Below are 18,332 nucleotides of genomic sequence, written 5' to 3' on the forward strand. Positions count from 1 at the left end.
CGAAAGGCACACAGCCACTAAACATGGCCAACAACCACTAAAATAACACAATCACTGACCTGCAACTGTCAAAAACAAACAGAGGCCCAATACACCACCACTCCTTATAACACACCCACCCAAAATTCAAACACTGCCACACCCACCCATGGACCAATAAAAAGGGCCCACACACACAAACCATGAGCCTTTGCAACAGACCCACTGCTGCCAGACACCACAGAACCAGACTACAAGCCACACCACATCTTACACTTGCACACCTTCACACGACCACCCTCACAAACACCCTCTCATCACATTCACACACACACACAACCATCCACACCCCCCCCCAACATCCACACACCCCCCACACCCACACCATCCCCACCCACACCCCTCACCATGCCCACTACCAAGAATCCAAAGTTCAGTCACCGAGAGTTGGAGGTCCTTGTTGATCAAATCCTCAGAGTCGAGCCACAGATCTTTGGAACATTGGTCAGAAGCACCAGCCAGGCAGCCAAAACAGCCATGTGGCAGACCATCGTCGATGCTGTGAATGCTGTTGCGGACACCAGGAGGACCAAGCAGGATTGCCAGAACAGGTGGTACGATCTGCGGAGGAGGGTCAGAGCCAAGAGACAGGAGGAACACGACCAGGCCAACGCCACCGGAGGAGGGCCCTCCCGCAGACCCGTACAGTACCATCCCTGGGAGGAGAGGGTGATGGCCATACTGCCGGTGGAGGCAGTTGAAGGAGTAGAAGGACTCCGAGACCCGGGTGAGTACACAAACAACGCACGTCACATGGGGGGAACTGCAACCACAAACAAAATTACTAACAGGCACGCAACCACCACAAGCCATCGCATTACTCAACCACACTCCATGAGCAGGCACATGCCACTGCTGCCACCATGCCCCATGCACCCAGCTGGACAATGTCAAGTCACAGGCCACAGAAGACAACAACACATGACACGGTAACCCGGATGGCGGGAGGCTGGGCACCAAGAATCACATAGTGCGACTCCAAAGCAGACAACAATGCCCTCTGCCCATATGGCCTAGGTCACAGCCAGACAAACACTGTGTCCCAACACAGGAATGACTTGCCAGCAAATGGCGGATGCCTTGCATCAACACATGGGGGTGAAGGCACTGTTTTGCACATGCCAGCAGCTAATGAACAGCCAACAGTGTGAAAGAGTGGCAGCACACACCACCACAGCAGCAGCGCACAGACACACAGCAGACAAAATGGGTGCCTGGAGATCAGAAACAAACTCACATCAACAGGCCAAGGGCCACTCAAAGATCTGCTAACAGTGTGTGCCCAGGAAGCTGGGCCAAGGTGACAGAGGGTGACACACGGAGGGAGGGAGAGGGGGACACAGAGGGAGGGAGAGGGGGACTGAGAGGGAGGGAGACACAGGAAGATGGACAGAGGGAGGAGGCTGACACACAGAGGGAGGGAGAGGGGGACTGAGAGGGAGGGAGACACAGGAAGATGGACAGAGGGAGGAGGCTGACACACAGAGGGAGGGAGAGGGGGACACAGAGGGAGGGAGACACAGGAAGATGGACAGAGGGAGGAGGCTGACACACAGAGGGAGGGAGAGGGGGACACAGAGGGAGGGAGAGGGGGACACAGAGGGAGGGAGAGGGGGACAGAGAGGGAGGGAGAGGGGGACAGAGAGGGAGGGAGAGGGGGACAGAGAGGGAGGGAGAGGGGGACAGAGAGGGAGGGAGAGGGGGACACAGAGGGAGGGAGAGGGGGACAGAGAGGGAGGGAGAGGGGGACAGAGAGGGAGGGAGAGGGGGACTGAGAGGGAGGGAGACGGACAGAGGGAGGAGGCTGACACACGGAGGGAGGGAGAGGGGGACAGAGAGGGAGGGAGAGGGGATCAGAGAAGGAGGGAGACACAGGGAGAACAAATCAGTCCTTTGGTGTGTGGGAATGTCTGCTCGTCAGCAGGTGGACTGCGTGCATGTAGACAAGGGTGGCCAGTGCCAGAACCCCCCCTCTTCATCATGGCAAAACGCAGGGCCATGTTACAACCTGTACACGAGCACAAGGACAGCCACCTGCATCATATAAGTGTGTGGATCCACTCCATGTGCACATGTACAGTGCTACAAGGAAGGCGCAAACGCATAGCTCGGCACACATGCACACTCCACTGCTGACTGCAGTCACACTTGACGCAGCAAGTAAGACTGTGCCACACATAGTTAAAGGGGACAAATTGGTGCCCAAGGGACACACACATGCACAAGTGCACTGTGAGTGGAATGCAAGACAGATCCTAATTCCAAGAGGAAATGTGCCAACTTTGTAACGGATGCAACATGGATGTTGCATGGATCAAAAGTAACATTGTCTCTCTCACACACAGGTCGACGTCGTGCTGCACCCCCCAACACTGGGGGGGAACACTCACAGGACCCGGATCTGCAGGAGACCGATCCCACCGGCAGCGACCACTCTCAGCACTCTGCGGACGACCCCGACCGACCTGGCCCCTCTGGTGTCCAACCACCTGCAGCACCTGCGTCAGGTACAACCGTGCCAACCACCACCCCCACTCCTGCCACATCCCAGGAGACACCCAGGATCCCTGCCCCAACACCACAATGCAGCCAGGCTCGCCAGGAGGGACACGGTGTCCCGGGCACCCAGGAGGAGGCAGGCGACAACGCCAATGCCACCCCTCAGGGGTCCCGGAGACCCCATGTGCCCACAAGTGCAGGCCAGACGCAAGTGGGCAGGGGTGGTGGGAGTGGAGAGCGGCGGAGGCGCGAGCCTGACCAGTTGGCTGGGGATCCGGTATTTTCCCATGTCCGTAACATCCTGGACTCATACCGGCAGGACACCACGGGCATGGCCCAGGTTGTGTCCGTCCTCGAGGGGATCAAGGTCCAGCAGGCCCAGCAACATGCGGAGCTAATAGCCTGTCTACAGCTACACCAACGGAGGATGGAGGACAGACAGGCTGAGCAAGTGACGGCGTCCCAGGGGATTCACGCTGAACTCCGTCGGATGGCCGACACCATGGCCGACCCTCCCTGTGCCAGAAGGCGGAGAACATCACCACCCACAGGGAGGGATCATGAGGAGGAGGAGGAAACATCCGACGGAGCATCCCAGACGTCGTCACGGCCTGCTGCTGAGGTTCCCCGCAGGAAGCCGGGTCGTCCACGGAAAGGACCGTGAGGGTGGCTGCTACATCACCATCTCCCAGGACACCTGGCCTGGCACCTGGCCCACTGGAGCAACAGCATCACAGCATCAAGAGACATTCTCTGCCACATGGCCCTGCTGGTCACTGGCTGACCAATGTTGACAAAGACTGTGGCATGGACTCTGAGGATTTCCAATGGCAAGGACACCAACTCCCCTACTGAACTTTGGATTCCCTAATCCCGGAAAGGCCCTCACTTGGCCCCCCCCCCCCAATAATAAATCACACTATTAAGAGTAGATGCCTGCTGGTAGCATTATTACCTAACATGTGTCTTGTACAGTCTAAACATGCCTGAGTCATCTGTTCACTTCAACCATCAACACCCTGGGGCCTGAGTCTGGCACAGGACACATGGGTCACAGTTTTATAGGCAAGACAGACATGGAGCACCATACACACCCGTGATGGTCAGAACCAGCTGAGGGGGTGGCCGAACAACCGTGCTGACAGACACATTGAGTACAGCAACAGTCATGCGCAGAGGTCAGGGATCCTGGCCCGTGTCCTGGGGGGCACCCAGGTACGTGTAGACAGGTGGCAGAACCATGTCCTGCAAGCTTGAGTCCGGTGGATGCAGAGAATGGGGTCATGGATAACGTTGGATGCATGGGGATGGCACATGTCACAATACCCACACAGTCATGGACATCATGCCCATTACACAGTCTCAGCACACACACACAGCTTGCATCTTGCCACTCGACACATTGACACATAGCCACAATCAGGGAATACCATGCCAGACATGCAGGATGCACCGTGCCAACACACCAGCATTGACTGAGAAGAGGCACCTTGGAGGCATAGGGACACCTTTAATAGTCATGTGTTTGGGATTGCAGAGGCAACTTGAAGTACACATGAACACATCATGTGGAGTAACATGTGGCTCCAACACTGGCACCCCCCTTCTGCAGCACAAATGCGTGATAGCCATGGAACTGGCACACAAGTGTCGGATAATAGCTAAATACCCACAGCTGCTCACGGAGAGCCTGCCATACACCATACATCCGCTGATGTGGAAGTCCCACGCCATGTCAAGACAATGTTAACCGGATGTGTCCGAGGGCAGTGTCACACACATTGATGCCTTCATCACAATCCACCATCCCATCACTGATGACTGACAACCAGGCAGCCCATCTATTCAGGTGTACCCAGCTGCATGTCGTGTCCCATGGGGATGCCACATGTCTGCAGAGGACCCAAACCCCGACCGGGGCAGTGTGCACACATCGTGAACAACTGCCACACCCAATACACCCCAGATGCATCCCTTACCCCATGGAGACTTCCAAACGTGTCCGTGCCTGTAACGCTGAGTCAGCCCACGATGCCATGTCCATGAGGAATAGCAGTGCCACAACAATGCAACCAGCAAACGGCATGCGCAGGTACCTGGGGAAGAGAGACACACAAGAAGTCAGCCACAAGAAGCACAGCCACTTGCATGTGCATGTACTCGACACATGTATGTATGACAACATGCTATGTCACAATTATGTCTGGGGAAATACTACCATCACTGCCACCATCACTCCAGTGACACACCCACACACACCTCTGACCCACGTGCCATACATGCAGGTGGAGACACACATCACAACGCATGCCACACGGGGACCAATGCGTGCACACTCAGACCCTGGTACTCACCACTAAGCAAAGAAGTCGCGTATGAGCCGAGTCCGGATGTCCTCTTGCGGCTCCACATCCTCCACATCACTAGCCCCATTGCCAAGCCCTTCGTCCTCCACGGGTGGATGGTCCTCGTCATCTTGATCCAGGATGAGGGGCACAGCTCTTTCAACTGCCATGTTGTGCAGCATGCAGCAGACCATGAAGATCTTGCAGACCTTCGCCGGGGCATATGGGAGTGCGCCGCCGGTCTTGTGGAGGCACCGGAATCGGCTCTTCAGCATGCCAAACGTCCTCTCTATCACTCGCCTTGTCCGGCCATGGGCGGTGTTGTAGCGGAGCTGGGCCGGCGTGATGGGGTTGCGGAGAGGTGTCAGCAGCCAAGGCATGTTGGGATAGCCAGCGTCCCCTAAATGGAAAGCACATGGATATCGTTAGAACAGGCGAAGCGGTAGTGCTGCTCGGCCAAACAGAATACAGGACAGACAGACTGTACCCACCAACAACACATGCACGTTCGTTGCGCAGCTGCATCATCATATCAGGCATCCCGCTACGCCTCATGATGTAGGCATCGTGTGCTGATCCTGGAAAACGAGCACAGACATGTGAAATCACCATGTTGGACAGACACACCACAAGGGCATTGATGGAGTGGTAGTGCTTCCGATTGCGGTACGCCACCTCCCGTGCGTGTGGTGGTACCAAACCTACATGTGTCCCATCTATGGACCCAATGACATGGGGCATCCCTCCCAGGGCATAGAATCCACGCTTGACCTCAGTCATCTGTTCAGGGGTTGGGAACTTGATGAAGTCATCCAGGTGAATCAACATGGCCTCCAAGAAATCATGCAGCACACCGCTGAACATGCTCTGGGACATGCCACCAACATGAGCTATGGTATTTTGGAAGGTACCCGTGGCAAGGAAATGTAGGGCAGCCATTACCTTCAGCTGGGGTGTCAGTGCCGTAGGATACCTGTGCTGCGGTTGCAGGTGTGGTGCCAGTCTCGCCGTCAGCTCCAGAATCAACGGTTGGGTGAAGCGGTAGAGCCGGATCCTGTCATTCTCCTGCATGGTGGCCAAGTCTGGAATTCTTCGGGCAACAGGAGGCGCTCTGCAGTAATTTGGAAGTGACAAGGAAGAGTGAGTGCACTACGAGAACAACTCATGTCTACTGAGCACATGTAAATCAGCCAATACACACATGCCACATAGGGAGTCAGGCATGTGCTACATGCCCAGGACACGTATGGATGCAAGGTGACACTCCTTCCAAGACCCAGCCACACACGGTGATTGAGAACCTCCCCATGCCACGCCATGGGAATAGCTGTGTCCCAGTGCAAGTGAACAGCCCGACGCAAGACAGAAGTGACATACACCCACACATCAGCAGAAGTGTGATGCTGATTGCAGAGACTGGCAGCGGAACACTGGAGCCACAGGTCACATGACATTACACTAGGCCTGCCCACACACCTTGCCATGAAGGTGCACATGTCATGACTCACCACACATTCCTTGTGAGGATGCTGACATGGCCTTGTCACGCTACTCCGTGTCCCATGCATACATGTGCACCTCACATCAGACACCACATGTGGCATGGTGTGCGGAACAGTGTGCAATGATAATCTACACACAGACACATGTTGGTTGCTGCAACGGCTGCAGCTTTTGAGGGTGCTACAACATCAACCTGATGTAAATCCCGGACACATAAATGACATAGTCACATTGTGCACTGTGGGTTGTGACAAGTCAGGTTTCATGACCCCTGTACCGGCCATCATGGGACACTTCCGTGTGTTGGTGTCCGTGCCATGCCAGTGACGCTCACCCCAAGTGCGCAGTACGACATGCACACATGTCAAAGGAGTCAAGGGCATGCCTGGCACACATTGCACCCTCACACAGTACACCTGTACACATCTCATCATACATCTGGTGCCTTCTCCACTCAGGAGGCATGTTCCACATCACAGCCTGTCACACCTGTGCCCCACACATGTAGTAATGCACAGACGATGCCTAGATGTCCATTCCTGGACAAGTATGTCCATCCATGGACAAGTATGTCCGCCCTATTCCTACCTGTGTGTCGACTATCACCACAGTGATGTGTACAAACCGGCGTACTGCTGCTAAGAGGGCCTGTGTATGTTCCCCAATCACTGTGGGAGTGCTGCCGTATGTGTACCCATCGTGATGGCGAGTGTACAGGCATTTGTACGGTCCGTACCACAACGAGTACGCATACGCGTGCAGACCCATAGTGAGAGGGCCGTACACTCGCATGTACGCTCACTATCACTATGGTTCTGCACGCGTATGCGTACTCGTTGTGGTACGGACCGTACAAATGCCTGTACGCTCACTATCACTATGGTTCTGCACGCGTATGCGTACTCGTTGTGGTACGGACCGTACAAATGCCTGTACGCTCACTATCACTATGGTTCTGCACGCGTATGCGTACACGTAGTGGTACGGACCGTACACTCGCATCTACGCTCACTATCACTATGGGTCTGCACGCGTATGCGTACACGTAGTGGTACGGACCGTACACTCGCATGTACGCTCACTATCACTACGGGTCTGTGTACCCGTAGTGATAGTGAGCGTACATGCGAGTGTACGGTCCGTACCACTACGTGTACGCATACGCGTGCAGACCCATAGTGATAGTGAGCGTACATGCGTGTGTACGGTCCGTACCACTACGTGTACGCATACGCGTGCAGACCCATAGTGATAGTGAGCGTACATGCGTGTGTACGGTCCGTACCACTACGTGTACGCATACGCGTGCAGACCCATAGTGATAGTGAGCGTACATGCGTGTGTACGGTCCGTACCACTACGTGTACGCATACGCGTGCAGACCCATAGTGATAGTGAGCGTACATGCGTGTGTACGGTCCGTACCACTACGTGTACGCATACGCGTGCAGACCCATAGTGATTTTGAACGTAGGCATGCATGTACGGGCCGTTGCCATGCTTTTGGGGTGCCCTAGGGCCCGGAAACGCACCGTACCTGTGTGTGATTCTCCTAATTACATAGGGGACAAGTATTAAGGCCTACATGCATGCTGGTTGTCATGGCGACCAGGTTCAAATTTCGATTTTGTTCTGGAAGGTGCACAGCAGAAGTCAGTTGGAATTCTTCTACTTTGTTGCAATGTGTTTGTGGGGCTGACATCATGCAGGAGAATGAAACCGATAGAGAACCCACAGACTGCTAGGTTTGAAGGGATTGGTGGAAACATAGGATGCAAATGTGAGTGACCAATCACTCTGTACTCCTGTGCATGAGACTGGGCAGAAGGCCACATATAAGGCAGCCAGGTCCCATGAGGGATTACTTGCCTGCACATCTTTGCATTTGTCGACCAAGCTGCTGCTACTGATTCCCTGGAAACATGTCAAGGGCTGTGGAGAGGACACAGCCATTCACCCTGGAGGAGAACATGGCTCTGCTGGATGTGATCCTCCCACAGTACCCCATGCTGTATGGGCGACCAGGGTATCAGGTGAGTGCATAGGCCACTGCCACAGACTGTCCCTATGTTGTGACTGTGTCTTCAGGCATTGTGACCCGGTGTGACACACATGCCATGTACTGTCGGGGGGGTACCAGGGGGGGGGTGCCTGATGTCTCCCAGCAGTGCCCTGAGACAGGAGGGGTGTGTGCAGAGTCCTCCCAGCAGTGCCCTGAGAAAGGAGGTGTGTGTGCAGAGTCCACCCAGCAGTGCCCTGAGACAGGAGTGGTGGGGGCCTATAACTCACAGCAGTGCCCTGAGACAGGAGGGGTGTGTGCAGAGTCCTCCCAGCAGTGCCCTGAGAAAGGAGGTGTGTGTGCAGAGTCCACCCAGCAGTGCCCTGAGACAGGAGTGGTGGGGGCCTATAACTCACAGCAGTGCCCTGAGACAGGAGGGGTGTGTGCAGAGTCCTCCCAGCAGTGCCCTGAGACAGGAGGTGTGTGTGCAGAGTCCTCCCAGCAGTGCCCTGAGACAGGAGGGGTGTGTGCAGAGTCCACCCAGCAGTGCCCTGAGACAGGAGGGGTGTGTGCAGAGTCCTCCCAGCAGTGCCCTGAGACAGGAGGTGTGTGTGCAGAGTCCACCCAGCAGTGCCCTGAGACAGGAGGGGTGGGTGTGGAGTCCTTCCAGCAGTGCCCTGAGACAGGAGGGGTGGGGGCCTATACCTCACAGCAGTGCCCTGAGACAGGAGGGGTGGGTGTGGAGTCCTTCCAGCAGTGCCCTGAGACAGGAGGGGTGGGTGTGGAGTCCTCCCAGCAGTGCCCTGAGACAGGAGGGGTGGGTGTGATGCACAGTGTGAGCCTTGATCATTGATTGTGACATTGCCATCATTCCACCTGAGTACCCACTATGGCACGTACTGCCTTTTCCCTCCCCAGAGGATGATGTCCCTATGACAGAGGTGCAATGCGTTGGCTGCATTACATGCCATGTAGTAACCAGCTATTATGTTCACATATGTCTCTCTGTGACATGTGGCTGGTGTATTGATGTGGTGTCACTTGTACTTCCTCACAGGTAGGCGCCTCTGCCAAGGAGCAGATCTGGCTGACCGCCGTCAGTGCCGTGAGGCGTGTGGATGGTCGGAGGCGGAGCCTGTCCCAGGTGAGGAAACGCTGGCAGGATATCCGGTGCTGGACGCGGAGGATTGCACGGCTCCTGCTGGGGGACTCACCTGAGAGCCACAAGAACCGCGGCCGCCGCCGTCTGACCCACCTCCACAGGCGTGTGCTGCCGGTGGTCTTTCCAGACCTGGAGAGGCGCTTACAGGCGATGCAGCAGGCGGAAGGGGGTAGGTACATGTGCGTTTGTTGTGTGTCACCGGCATTTGTAAGGGCACAGTGGCATTCATTCACTGGCAGGGTTTAAAGGTGCTGTGCCCATCCAGTTTGCCCAAGTGTAGCGCTGCGCCCCTGCCACCCTTCCCCTCCTTGCAATGTGTTCCCTGGTCTGTGTGTAGTCACTCCTTCACAAGGTAATGTAGGCTGGCGCTTTGTCCACGAGAACAATGACTGTAGCATCATGGGTGGTAGTGGTGGGTAACAGGTTGTGGGACCTTGCCTGTGAACTGTCAAGTTCACTGCATGTGGGTTCCATGTCAGTTGGCACTGATGCTGGCTCCAGACATGGGAGTTGGTCTCTCATGTGTCATGCCTTACAGCGCGCATGTCCTATGTAGTGGCCTGTGACATGATGTGCATGAGTGTGCGCTACGCATAGTGCAGGGATGGTGACGTGTGTAGCAGTCATTCCCATTCAGCCATTCAGTAGCATGTAGTTGCGTGCCCAATACTGTCCCCTGGGGCACCTTATCCTCAGTGTTGTTTGTGTCATCATCAACGTGGACACTCTCACTGTCTACAGCGTAGGTTGTGCTCTGTGCCATTGTCCCCTGTCACCATGTATATAGACGTGCTATTATGTACAGGTGTCCACTGTGCAGCCTGACCTGATTGTCCCTCTTCATACTCACAGTTGCCAGTGCCTGTGTGTCTTGTTATACTCATCTGAGGATGGGCACTGGTACCTCATTATTTGTACAGGCGCACCTTTGCTGATTTGCGTCCAATCTTGCCTTTTGCCTGCCACTGTGTTTATCACCCAGACTATGAGATGTTGGTGCCACCTGTGTCTCAGCAATTAGCATCGTGTGGGGGTTGCTTGGGGCGGGCAATGCCTATGTGTCAAATCCTGATTCCTAATTGCTGGGTCTGGACAGTGTGTGATGTTACTGGACACACACGCAAGGTGCAGTGACCGAGTTATGTTGGGCATGTTTGCAGCATTACCTATGCAGCATGTGTCTCAAGTTCATGGATATTGTCCCTGGTCATAGGTATTTTCACAAACGCTGTGTGGTGCAGAGGCAGTGCAGGATTGTCCCCAGGGCCTGGGTGCTATGTCAGACTCCGTTTCCTGTCATCAGCTATTGTCTCATGCTCTCCATGGTATTTCAGTGGCATGGTGGCTCAACCAACTGTGTTTCATGCCCTACATCGGTACCTTGTTTAGCAGATGTTAGGGATCTGCCTCTTCAGGCTATGCAATGTTGACTATGTAAATTGGACTCATGTGACAGATGTGTACAGGTGTCTGATTAATTTCTGTCTCTCCACCCTGCCCACAGCATCGTCGGGGGACACAGAGGGAGACATGGACACGGACCAGGCGGAGGGACCGAGCACCAGTGGCAGCCGTGACATCGGGGCTGGCACATCGAGTGGGACAGAGGCGGAGGAGAGTGTGGCCGAGGACCTGTCGACTGGCACATCAGACTACGAAGCTGACAGGTCCGAGGAGGATGTCTCAGAGTTGGCGGAGGCTGCACCAGCAGCTGACAGTGGAACAACACCTGCCACCGCCCCCTCAGTTCCCACCAACCGCCTCCCACTTGCTCGTGTCCCTTCCCAGCGTGCCCGGTCACCGCATGTCTCCTTCCTGCCAGGCACCGCACCCCCTGCCCCTGTCTCCACTGCTGCCGCCAATGCTGAGTCTATGGACATCCAGCGGCAAATGCAGGTTGGTCAGGCTGCGATCCTGAATGTCCTCCATTCCCACGGGAAAACCCTCAGCAACATCGAGGCATTCTTGGAGGGCATTCATTCTTTGCAGGCTGACCAACGCAACTTGCTGAGGTCCCTAGACTCCACACTGACTGCAGCAGTGGGTCTCCTGCAGCGCGACCTCCCCCCACCTACCCCTGCCCCATCCACACTTCCCACTTCCATGCCTGTCCCACGTACACCCAGACGTCGGCATGCACCCACCACAACAGACACAGGCACCACACCAGCAGGGAAGGTCCACCGCACTCCTCCTGACACGCACACACAGGGTGAGATAGGCACACCCACTGGGTCGGGGGGCAAACGTGTGACACGCAGCCAGAGTGGGAGTCCGCATTCCACACAATCCACTCCCTCCAAATCCCCTCCCCTCAGCTCTCCTGGCCACATCTCCCCCAAGGACTCCTTCATGGCCGCTCTGTCCTTGAGCCCCACAGTTACGCCACCACGCAAGCGGTCAAGGAAGTCCTCGGTCAGGGTGGTTGAGTCTCCCCCCCTGTCTCCACCCTCCCCCGGTGGCGCTGCAACCCATCCCTCTGAACCCCCCCCCTCCTTGGGGCCTGAGGTCACTTCGGGTGCAGGGGACTCCCTGGAGGACCTTGCTAAGGTGTGTAGTGCCATCCTGGCCTCCGCCTTTGGCCATGACACACCCCCTGTGGTTGAGTCCTCCATCCCTGCACCCACAACGCCGCCCCTTTGCCCTGATGTCCCTGCGGTGCCTGTTGCTTCCCCCCCCCCCTGATGCCCTCACCAGTATGGAAGACGATGGCATTTGACTGTGCAGGCAAGGTAGGGGACACACATCCCACTGTGTCCCCCATGCAGCTGGGAATAATTGACTGCCCTATGGCCTTTGTTGACTTTGAACTGCCGTTGATCCACGGACATTGTGCTAATGCTGATTAAAGCTTTATTTTTTTTTTCATTATCACACTCCTGCTATGGTGGTATTGGTGTTGGTGGGGCTGCTACATTGTTTTGGGTGGTGTTTAGGGCTTTGGGTGTGTGGGATTTGTAGTAGTGTTCTGCTCTTTGGGGCCACCCTAGGATCTGTGTGCCATCACAAGGTGTTGGCTAACTTCCTTAGGTCATGTCAGCAGTTACTGCATGGTTCAATTGTCCCAGGGTGTATTCCTTCCTCTGTGTACCCAGTTTCTTCCCTGCAGGGTGTTCCCAATGTTTAGCGCAGAGCTGTGTCTACATGAGCTGTGTGTGTGACGGAGCCCTTCTACTTTGGCCATGCATGCATGGCCATGTCTCCACCTGCAACAATCGTGGCATCCTTGCTGCTCACTGTACTTGTGTGTGGAGTCAGTTGACATGAGTTCATGGGGACATGTTCCCTTGTAGGCAGTATGGATGTGGGTAATTGTGGCATCACACACATGTGTTACACCCCTCCTGGGTGTGGACACTGCTGGGAGGACTCTGCACCCACCCCTCCTGTGTCAGGGCACTGCTGGGAGGACTCTGCACCCACCCCTCCTGTGTCAGGGCACTGCTGGGAGGACTCTGCACCCACCCCTCCTGTGTCAGGGCACTGCTGGGAGGACTCCACACCCACCCCTCCTGTCTCAGGGCACTGCTGGGAGGACTCTGCACACACCCCTCCTGTCTCTGGGCACTGCTGGGAGTGATGGGCACCCACCCCTCCTGTCTCAGGGCACTGCTGGGAGGACTCTGCACCCACCCCTCCTGGGTCTGGACACTGCTGGGAGGACTCTGCACCCACCCCTCCTGTGTCAGGGCACTGCTGGGAGGACTCTGCACCCACCCCTCCTGTCTCAGGGCACTGCTGGGAGGACTCTGCACCCACCCCTCCTGTCTCAGGGCACTGCTGGGAGGACTCCACACCCACCCCTCCTGTCTCAGGGCACTGCTGGGAGGACTCTGCACACACCCCTCCTGTCTCAGGGCACTGCTGGGAGGACTCTGCACACACCCCTCCTGTCTCTGGGCACTGCTGGGAGGACTCCACACCCACCCCTCCTGTCTCAGGGCACTGCTGGGAGGACTCTGCACACACCCCTCCTGTCTCTGGGCACTGCTGGGTGGAGTCTGCACACACACCTCCGATTTCTGGATATGTGCGCTTGGCACATACACGGTGGGGTTACGCACACTGCATTAGAGGTGAGGGTACGAGTCTACTGACACTGGTGTGGTGGGGGTACGCTCCGTACGTCCGCGGGTGGGGGTACGGGTCGTACTTACACTGTTGGGCTGGGGGTACGCTCCGTACGTCCGCGGGTGGGGGTACGGGTCGTACTTACACTGTTGGGCTGGGGGTACGCTCCGTGCGTCCGCGGGTGGGGGTACGGGTCGTACTTACACTGTTGGGCTGGGGGTACGCTCCGTACGTCCGCGGGTGGGGGTACGGGTCGTACTTACACTGTTGGGCTGGGGGTACGCTCCGTACGTCCGCGGGTGGGGGTACGGGTCGTACTTACACTGTTGGGCTGGGGGGTACGCTCCTTGCATTCGTGGGTGGGGGTTCGAGTCGTACTTACACTGTTGGCATGGGGGGTACGCTCCATGCATACGCGGGTGGGGGTACGGGTCGTACTTACACTGTTGGGCTGGGGGGTACGCTCCTTGCATTCGTGGGTGGGTGTTCGAGTCGTACTTACACTGTTGGCATGGGGGGTACGCTCCGTACGTCCGCGGGTGGGGGTACGGGTCGTTCTTACACTGTTGGCATGGGGGGTACGCTCCTTGCATACGCGGGTGGGGGTACGGGTCGTACTTGCACTGTTGGGGTGGGGGGTACGCTCCTTGCATACGGGGTGGGGGTAGGGTCCGTACATATCCGTCCCCACGCTATGTGATGTTTGTGCGGCCCGTACCCAGGCCTTTGCCACGTGGGTGCGATCCGTCCCGCCATTGTTGGGGTGACGTGTGTGGGCGTGGTCCGACTCGTACCCACGCTCTTCAGGCGTGGGTACGGGACGTACCTGTCTGGTTGTGTTGCCGGTTCGCGTGGTGACGGACTTCCGTTGTGGCGGTCGCTGGCTATTCAGGACACGCCCCCACCCCCTCGTGGTGACCAGGGCATGGGAGTCAGGTATGTCCAGGCCATGTGTAGTGTGTCACTCATGTGGTTGTTTTGTGGCCTGCCCTGGTCGTGCCACCCCCACCCCACCCCACTTTCCCCCCTCCCTTAGTTATTCTGACCTTCTGCGGCGTCTGCGTCGTAACCTGTAGAGGAGGTGTACTGCTATGAGGGCAGGGATGACTCGTAGGTTCGGGTCCATGTCTGTCCGTCGCGTACTGGTACTCCTTGCTCGCGTCGTCCTGTCGCGTACGGGTCCTCCTTGATCGCGTCGTCCTGTCGCGTACGGGTCCTCCTTGGTGGCGTCGTCCTGTGTGTCCGTCACGTACTGGTCCTCCTTGTTCGCGTCGCCGTCTGTCCGTCGCGTACTGGTGGTCCTTGTTCGCGTCGTCCTGATTTCCCGGCAGTTTTTGGGTGCCGCAAAATATTCACCGTGCGGGGTGACGTCGGTGCGAATCGTGATTCCTGGGTCGTGAATGGCTGGCTGCGTGCGTCCCGACGTCAGGTCGGCGCTTTCCCGGATCGCATTGGTAGGTGTTTTTTGTTCGGTCGGTCTTTTTTACGATTCGTACGGTAATGGTGTACCCGTGCGAATCGTAATTCCATGTTTGTATATTTTGACGACCGGGTACGCGTCGGACGGAGAATATGCTCCGTCCGACGGTTCGTACCCGGTTTTTGCCGGATCGTGATCGGCACCTAAGTATGTGTAAGTTTCCGTAGAAGTAAGTGTGGTGGTGTGTGTATAACTGTATATGCAAGTAAATGTATGTTTGATTCTTTATTAGCATGAGTGACTATGTGTGTGAGTAACTCTATGGATGAGTGGCATTGTGTAACAGGATGTATAGATGTATGAGTACATATGATGAGTGAGTACATGTATGAGTGACTGTATAGGACTGTTGGTGAATGAGTGGATGTGTATGTGGATCTTAGAATTACTGAAGAGGTTGTTGTAACTGGTATTGGTATGTCCATTGTTTTGAAATTTTTAGTCTCTATTTTTGAATGTGTGTATCAAAGCTTATATTAAGGTGAGAGGAGGTCTGCCACTCTATCACAAGGATGATGTCATCAGTGAGGTCATCAGTGATGTCATTTGAGATGTCATCAGTGATGTCATGAGTGATGTCACTGACCATGTCATGAGTGATGTAATATGTGACGTCATCAGCAGTGCATTGCGGGCGCGCGAGTTATAGTTAGCTGAACTAACTATAACGGGGCAATTTCATTGGTTTTTTACGAGTAAAATGTCCAGCTAACTATAACATGTGTGAAACCTATGGTTTTTTCACTAAATTTCTAAGGTTTTTTAAATGCTAATTCCTAACTATAACGTGTGTGAAACCTATGGTTTTTTCAGTGAATATATATATATATATAGGGTGTCTGCCAGCCCTATTAATCCATTGGTCTATTATTGCATCAATCACATTTGTCTTCCGCCCACTACAACTTAAAGCATGGGGAAATAGCTCATCTCACTTTAGCCATTGGTAACTTCACCGAGTGTCGGCATTCAGGTGTTTCACAAAGAGCACATTCTTACACCAGCACTAGGGTCATTTAATGGAGTGCCTGATTTTTTAGACTAGAGACACATATTGGCTTTTAGCCTATTTTTTATTTATTTTTAAAATGTCGAGGGTTCAGCAGCTTCCCAACAGTAAAGGTTACAATACCGTGACAAAACTAAACGAGCATTGACAAAGGCAAAAAAAAGTTGGCCGCCAAAGCCAGTGGCTTTGCCAGTGCTTGTTCTATATAGGCGCTATGTTTTCTGTTCCCATGTCTAATGCCCAGTTACATTTCACACAGAGGGGTTTCAGGTAAATTAAATTCTCTAATAGCCCTTCGTGCTGAAACTAAGCCACAGAAAGCACATCTTAGGAAAAATAAAATGAATTATACAGAAGTAAATTCCTTGAATAAACATGCGTGCAAAATCAGCTATATGCAGTTCTTACATCCAGTGCTTGGCCCACCTGCGTCGAGTGAATTAGCTGTTATATTTCACTTCTTGCCAGACGAGAAATCAGGAAGTGGTTCATGCAGAAATGTTTCGTGTGAGAAACAACTTTTGCACATCGTTTTCGGAGAATAGAAGTTCTGGCTGTTCAGTCATTGGGTGATAGGAAAGATCTGGCAGCTGGGTCTGCATAACGTGGGAGTTTCTTTAAAGTGCTGTGATCTGTCTCATTATAGATTCTAAATCTTATGCTGGAAATTGAAGGGATCCTTTTAGATTAAATGAATTTCCAAACAAACATATTTTAAGGCAGAAATGATGCAGGCTTCCCCCCTGCCCAACAACGGTTCACACAGTTGAAATAGCTCGCTGGGCAAAGCACCTGCACCGTAGATTTGTGTGTAAACCAAAGATCACAAGCTCAGAAGCAGGCAGAGTCGACTCGGTCTTCTATCCTTCTGAGGTTGATAAAACAGTATTGCCTATTGTTTCTTGCAATGTCTAGGTTGCAGTTTTTGCAAACCCCACTACCTATGTTCAGTCTCCAAGTTGATGATTCCCGGCTGCGACTGAGGTTTGATCATCAGTCAGAGAACAGCAACAGGCGCCTGCCGGATTGTCGCAACACGCGTCCCAGCTGTATGTCTCCCAAATACTTTAAATTGAATGAGGAAAAAAGAAGTCTTCATCATTAGAGGCGACTCTTCAGACTGGAAGTCTGGTCTCTGGCCTGACATTTAGGGTCCTCTCATGAGCTGTCTCATGAGCAATAAAATGTTGGCATGGTCTTTTAGCATGAGCTTAATTTGAGCTCTCAAGGTCACAAAGTCTGTTCTTCATCCTGATGATACATGTTCTCACAAAGATTGCCTCTTCCAGGGCCATGGAGACAGTGTGGCCTCTTAACGTGTCTCGCTTCGACTATGGGAGTGCTGTCTGCGCAGCCCACCCAAGACCCTTAATGGAAAGCTACATAGGCTTCAAAACTTGGTGATGCGCATAGTCCCCGGGGTCAGGACATCTGAGCATGTTTCTCAACTCGCGGGTCTCTACATTAGCTTCTTCTGAAACTGTGCATTCGCTTCCAGGTGCTCCTGTTTATTCTGTGAGCACTCGATCATATCCTTCTTGTCCTCTTCTTCTGTGGGGTTCTGGTGATATCCTGTGTGCCAGCCAGAAACAACACCAGACTGGAAGCCGAAAGCAGCCGTAGCAAAAATCTTCAATCCAGCCCTGCCTTCCTCCTCCAACTCTGCTATTCATTCTCCGTTTCTCTGCTCTTCCTCCATCTCTGATCCCTCACATCACAGGCTCTCTACTTTCTTTCTGATCTGTCTCTCACATAAATCTTTTTCCTCTGCTCTCTCTCTCTCTAGGATTATGCATCTGTGACGTCAGCTGCAATAAACCCCGGGAAGCTGAAGAGGATGATGGAGGTGGTCCTGAGCTCTCAAAACCTGGGGGTCAATGGCTCCATTCCACAGTGAAGTGGCAGATGAGATTCATTCTACATCTGGCTAAAAACCTGCAATCTGTGACTTGTGCCCCTTTCAAACGTTTCCTAGGTCCATAGAGCTCTTTGCGGTTGGCAATCTTTTCGGCTCGTTGGACAAAAAACAATGTGGAATGATTTGCCAGTACAGCTGTGTCTGATCTCAGACTTTTCTCACTATAAAAAATCTTGCAAAGCATATTTGTTCTGCTTTTTAGGTCGAGCCTGAGTCGGCGTGCATGCCTGCTCTGGCGATCTGCTGTAGTGAAGTACGGAAGAGAAGCCTCACCTACTCTACGTCCATATTTGTCATTGGCTTCTGT

General features: G+C 54.3%; 1 protein-coding gene across 1 annotated transcript in view; it reads left to right on the forward strand.

The window, feature by feature from the left end:
* Positions 1 to 18,004, forward strand: part of LOC146868812 (uncharacterized) — a 35,328-nt gene extending 17,324 nt beyond the window's left edge. The window contains exon 3 of the mRNA XM_085624266.1: positions 17,894 to 18,004. Coding sequence (XP_085480392.1) covers positions 17,894 to 18,004 — 111 coding nt within the window. The remainder of the gene's footprint in view (positions 1 to 17,893) is intronic.
* Positions 18,005 to 18,332: the final 328 nt, after the last annotated feature.

Source organism: Triturus cristatus, chromosome 1_2 (genome assembly GCF_964204655.1).
Source record: "Triturus cristatus chromosome 1_2, aTriCri1.1, whole genome shotgun sequence".
Classification (NCBI taxonomy): Eukaryota; Metazoa; Chordata; class Amphibia; order Caudata; family Salamandridae; genus Triturus; species Triturus cristatus.